The sequence below is a fragment of the Acipenser ruthenus genome, chromosome 7 (assembly GCF_902713425.1).
Source record: "Acipenser ruthenus chromosome 7, fAciRut3.2 maternal haplotype, whole genome shotgun sequence".
In the NCBI taxonomy this organism is placed as follows: Eukaryota; Metazoa; Chordata; class Actinopteri; order Acipenseriformes; family Acipenseridae; genus Acipenser; species Acipenser ruthenus.
The window spans coordinates 17,384,618-17,390,617 of NC_081195.1; the positions used below are offsets into that span (position 1 = coordinate 17,384,618).

Genomic DNA, 6,000 nt, shown 5'->3' on the forward strand with positions numbered 1-6,000 from the left:
ATGTTATTTCATGTCTCCCTTCTCTTTCTAACTCTGCTGTCGCTCTCTTCTTATTGATGCACACTATCTTGTAGGAATACTGCACTTTCGTCTGCTCTCATCCACTCACGTTGAGGTAATTGCAAAAATGAAAATAAAGCATGGGACCTTTTTCTTTTCCCCACCCAAATCTATTTAATTGGTTACATTAAAGGTAGTGTAAGGAATTCCCCACTAGCATTAAATATGTTTGTGAAATATTTTTATTACTAACCATGTATTCTAAAGTTTCAAATAAGGGAGATCACTGACGTACAACCAGATTTTATCCCACAACAAAATGACGTTTGTTTTCTACTTCTAAAATACACTTGTTTTTAGTTCATAAATCAAATGGAAATACAGTCAATTGATATAGGATAACTAATATATGGCCCTTTATCAATCTGTTGCATGCCAAATGAAACATGTACATTTTCAGTTGTGTTTTTTTTTTCTTTTTCTTTTTACCCCCATCCTCTCCAAGATCAAAATCCTCAAAACCATTATAAAATTCACGCATGCTGTTCAGTGTTCTATTTTCTTGGCTTGCTTTCTCAAAAAAAAAAAAAAGAGATACTGCTTTAACTACATTGTAAAGTCCTTTTTATTTCATTGTGATGACTGAAAAAGCAAACCCTTGAGCTTGGTGTTTTTCAGTCCCTGATGCCATGCTATTGTGGTGGATAACACTGTGTTTTCCACAGGGCCAGGGTGCTCTTACGGATCGCCTGCGAAGCTTCAGTATGCATGATTTGACAGCCATACAGGGGGATGAACCAATGCAGCAGCCTTTCCCAGGCTTACCTGATCGCAGAAAGAAAACCAAAATCTCAAACTTCGAGGCTTCTGGTACGGATCTCTTCCTATTTTCAAAACCATTTCAGGTTTGTTTATGGTATCCAATGGTTGTGCTGAAAACATTAAGTAGATTGTTCACAGTGTATATAGACAACCAAATAGATTTTGCATTGTTAGGGTACAATTATTATTATTATTATTTATTATTATTATTATTATTATTATTATTATTATTATTATTATTATTATTATTATTTGTTTATTTAGCAGACACCTTTATCCAAGGCAACTTACAGAGACTAGGGTGTGTGAACTATGCATCAGCTGCAGAGTCACTTACAATTACGTCTCACCCGAAAGACGGATCACAAGGAGGTTAAGTGACTTGCTCAGGGTCACACAATGAGTCAGTGGCTGAGGTGGGATTTGAACCGGGGACCTCCTGGTTACAAGCCCTTTTCTTTAACCACTGGACCACACAGCCTCTTACATGCTTTTGTATGCAATTATGCTTTTAATAATTGTACCTGGGCGGCGCGGTGGTTAGCGCTGCTGCCTCACAGCGCCATGGTCCTAGGTTCGAATCTGGCCTAGGGTACTGTCTGTGTGGAGTTTGCAAGTTCTCCCTGTGTTCGTGTGGGTTTTCACCGTGTACTCCGGTTTCCTCCCACAGTCCAAAGACATGCTGTCCAGGTTGATTGGTCACTCTAAATTGCCCTCTGTGTGAGTGTGTGTGTGTGTGGTGCCCTGTGATGGACTGGCGTCCCGTCCAGGGTGTAGTCTCGCCTTGCGCCCTGTGTTTGCCAGGTTAGGCTCCGGCTCACCGCGACCCTGTAAAGGAGTAAGCGGTTAATGATAATGGTTGGATGGATGGATAATTGTACCCTACGTATTTAGCAGGCACAGTCGTAAATCTAATCTAAATTCAAAAACGTGAAATGGTTTCTGGGACGGTATGTTAGGAACCATCCCTTGCAGTTTAAACCCTGACCAGAATACATAATGCCTTCGAATAGGGTATGCTAATCTGCTATATTTGACATTCCGCAGGCATGCAGCTTGTTTTAATCTCAGCTGCAGTAAAACTGTCATTTTATAAGCAGTAGAGATATGAACATTTGTGGCGCATAAAAATATGTTATCAACTACCAAGATTAATATAGTGTAGTCGTTTTGTTCTATACCAAAGATTACAATTGCTCCTGGTATACTCAGTGATTGGGTTTACACAGGCAGTTCAATCAACAGTGCAGAACATCTCTATTGTGCTGAATACTGCTGTCTGCTTCCTGGCTTTACCTTGGACTTTCTTCTTCATATTCATTTGGCCTTTTATTGACTCTGCCCTTGAAGAGACAATGTTGGTATTTGGAGAAATTTACCATGCGGTTATTTACGGCCTTCAAATTGAACTGAAGAGAAGACCTCTTGTCTGCTGGAGCAAAATTAGATTTATTTTTCATGAATATTCAGCACCATGCCTGTTCCTGATGAATGTTAGTTGAGGTCACTGTAGCTGTTCAAGTACACTAGGGACTAGGCAGAGATGAATAAACTAAAGGTCCCAGATTACATTTTCTCTTTCTCTGTCTCTGTCCCTATCCCCCACCCCCTACTGTTTGTGTAAGCAATCTTTTTATTTCTGTTTGGGAGCAGAGAATATGTATTGTTTGTTGTTTTTGCAGCATGCCAAGTGGCTGATTACATTTCTGTGGCAAAACCTTCTGTAATTCCGTGGTTCACCATTAAATAATTCCTATATAAATGTGAATTGTCTGAGCAATGGAGTAATGTTCATATTTTTGCTTAGTTTACAGAATACTTGCAAAGGGAAAATAAACAAAACATATCTTCACAGAATTCACTGTATGTTCTTTGATCCCAGGGAGGTTGTTCTAATCAAAACCACATTTTATTTGTGCTGTTTCTGACCTCTGGCGCCCTCCTGAGGAATTCTGGAATAGAACAAGATGTGCGTGTGTCGTTGACATACAGCTCCTGGCATGTTGAGTAATTAGTTTAGTGGCTCAACACAAGTATTTTTTCACTGGTATGTTGAACTCTGTCCCACTGGTTCAAATATCAGTTACTTGTTAAAACTTGAATGTGGCAAGTTTCGTACAGCATGCTTGGAACAAGACTTCTACATAGATAGCAGGGAAGCTAAATGCCCTGGAGGTCATAAAATGGTTGACCCTTTGAATGCTGCGGTACAAGGAGCTTGCAAGCAGCGGGAATTTTCAGCTTCTAAAGTAAAAATAGTTGACATTATGCAATCATGTTTTATAACTTAATACAGAAAGAACAAGCTAGTTTAGCCATAATACCAGATGCATTACAACACATTTGAAATGCACAGCTTTTGTTTGCATTTGTTCTTCCTAAAGTGAGTACAGATTATGCATACACATTGTCGTGCATTTTTCCTATGTGCTCTAAGAAGCAATCTGATCACGGTTTGACAGGTGAGGGAATTGCTTGCCAGTTCTGAAATGATGTGCTGTGTTTTTTTTTTTTTTTTTTTTAAGGGTTTGTTTGATACAGCAGGACATGAATGTACATGTGCTGCTGTTTATAGTAAAAACATTGTCTGATTTAAATTATATATCTATTCTTCCAGACTATGACTACAGCTTCAACCAGGATACTGGAGAGGAAATAAGTGATAAAGAGATTGAAGGAGCTTGCTCGGAGGATGAAGCATTGGCACAGAGAGGTGTCAGGAGATCCCAGAGTGTAAAACTGACAAGATTAAGAGCTCGCAAAGATGTATGTTCATTTTTAATTTGAGAAAAACCCTGTAACATGTAAAGGAAACACCATTACTTTTACCTTTGCTTTTTCACAATCCCTTTTATGTTCAGGTTTCTAATTGCACATCATGGGTCTTAAATCAGCTGGAAAATAAAAACAAATGCATTTATCAACTTTTCTTTCAGGAGTGTACAACATGAATGAGGATATGTCTTGTCATTCAGCCATTTAATGTTTCACAAGATCGTTTTTGACTTTTTATTCACAAATGTGTAAATAACCAATAAGCCTCTAGTCTTGCAACCTGTCATCTATTAGAAATAGCTCAAAGCGGAAGCTGATATGTGGTGGTTTGTAGTTTTAATTCCTGCGTTTTTGTAGCAGTGCAAGTACAATTCATCTTATAAATCTACTTTATTTGTTGTTTTCTTTTTTTGTAGATACGGTACGGATCTCTGAAGATAAAAAAAGGAAAAAGACCACTCTTGAATACAGTGAATTATGAACAATAAAATTTGCTCTACTTTTTCCTGGGCCGGATTACTGAGTTAAGCACACAATTGTTTGGAGAAGTCCTTATTTTTTTATTTATTTTGTTTTGGTGGAGGGTCTGTTTTTTGCAATTTCAAAGCTGCACAGATTTGCTTTTTAGTTGAAGAATTAAATGTTTCAAAGTGTGTATCGTGACGTTTTGTCAGAGTATGCAAGTGAAACGCTGAATCATTGTATGTCAGCTTTTTTTTTTTGTATTTTGTAAGCTGCACTGCTGAAATCGGTGTGTGTTTGTACTTGGTATGAATTTTGTTTACAGTTTACATGTTTGTTTTTAACTTTATGGCCTTTATGTTTTATATATTTGTACAGGACTGCCTTGTTTTCCAGTATTTAAATTTTAAACAATACATTCTTTGTTTTATATACAATTTCCCCCTCCTTGCTGCCTATGGAGAGACTTTTTGGAACTTTGTAGTGCCTTGCAGTATTGTCAAGGGAATGTTTTTTTATGCATATTTAACAATTATTTTGTAATATTTCAATGTCATTCAGATCATTGTGATTGTGTGATGCAAGGCGGATCATTGGCTCAGCTCAGCATAGCAAGGAACCTCATACTGACCCTCTGCGTGCTGGTGAATCTGTTCACTTCAAAGCTAGGATCCAAGATTTCTGAATACAAAATCCTAGCCTGGCATTCCACTATGAATATGTATGTTTGCCCTAGGAGGGAGGCTGGATTGTGAAGTCAATGTTTAGTTCAGTTGCATGATTTCATTTTAGGTTGAGACAAGGCCTTTCTTTTCTCTCCACTCTTATACCTTTTCATGTTGCAAGAGTCATCTCAATGTGGAATGTATAAAGGGTGTGGAAAACTGTACATTGCTCCTTGCAGTACTATGCACACCCCGACACGTTTTGAGGTAACTGAAAGAATCTGCTAATTGCAAAACAAAATGTTGAGTACCATAGTGATGTCATTTGTATTAACTTTATTTAAAACAAAAAAAAAAAAAAACACATTTGGTACATTTTATTGCACAAATTAAATTATAGCTTTAATGTAATAGACGACAGGCTATTAAAAAGCTTCATTAGAACTGCATAACTCTTCTGACGGTAAGATTTCATAACCGTAACCATTAGACAAAGCAAATCTTGGCACATTACAGTATGTAACAAAGGCAGTGAATACTAATATGCAATTAACAGGTTTATTCTGGTTTCAATTTAGAATTGAGACCTAGAAAGTCTAGATAACTAGCAAATCCCTATAATGTACTCTTCTCCTTTTGAGAACATTTTTTAAAAATAAATAAATACTTGGGTAATGAAAGTTTACTTGATATTTGTGCATCAAAGCTTTTACTTTTTGGGGGAATTAAAAGAATGAATCACATTTCACTGTTGTAATGAATTTCAATTAATTGTGTATTTTGCAAGAGATTTGTAAAAATTACGGGTAAAATGTATAGATATTAAAATGTCGTTTAAGTTTGTGTATTTTAATTATTGGATGGTTTTAAAAAAAAAAAAAATGTGCATAGAATCAGATCTTTGTAAATGTAAACTCAACCTTTTAATTTTACCATAAGTACAAAAAGTGTACTTTTATTTCAGTATTTATTTATTTTATTTATTTATTTATTTATTAAAATTAATCAACAGGCCTCTACACAATTTGATAATCTTAAATTCCGGTTTGGTGCAATGGCCTGTAAAAGAGGTGGATTCAAACATTTACCAAGGTGCCCCATGCCACATGATCTGTCAGATGCTCAGTTTACATACAATAAGTAAGAAATGCAAGCATCTTATGTTTAAGGTTCTCATTAAAAATGTTGGTCCTTATGCACAGATATGGCACTCTTTCACAGTGCTCCGCTGTCTTATTCACTTATTCATCATACGTTCCTAGCGTCTAATAGATTT

The 6,000-nt window shown here is 36.5% G+C and overlaps 1 protein-coding gene across 2 annotated transcripts in view; it reads left to right on the forward strand.

Moving 5' to 3' along the window:
- The window catches only part of LOC117414475 (receptor expression-enhancing protein 3-like), a 38,550-nt gene extending 32,983 nt beyond the window's left edge, over positions 1–5,567 (forward strand). Inside the window, exons 7-9 of one of the 2 annotated variants that reach the window (XM_059026501.1) lie at positions 726–870; positions 3,440–3,588; positions 4,014–5,567. In XM_059026501.1, coding sequence (XP_058882484.1) covers positions 726–870; positions 3,440–3,588; positions 4,014–4,085 — 366 coding nt within the window. In that variant the 3' untranslated portion in view covers positions 4,086–5,567. The remainder of the gene's footprint in view (positions 1–725; positions 871–3,439; positions 3,589–4,013) is intronic. The other variant, XM_059026500.1, reaches the window with a different exon arrangement.
- Positions 5,568–6,000: the final 433 nt, after the last annotated feature.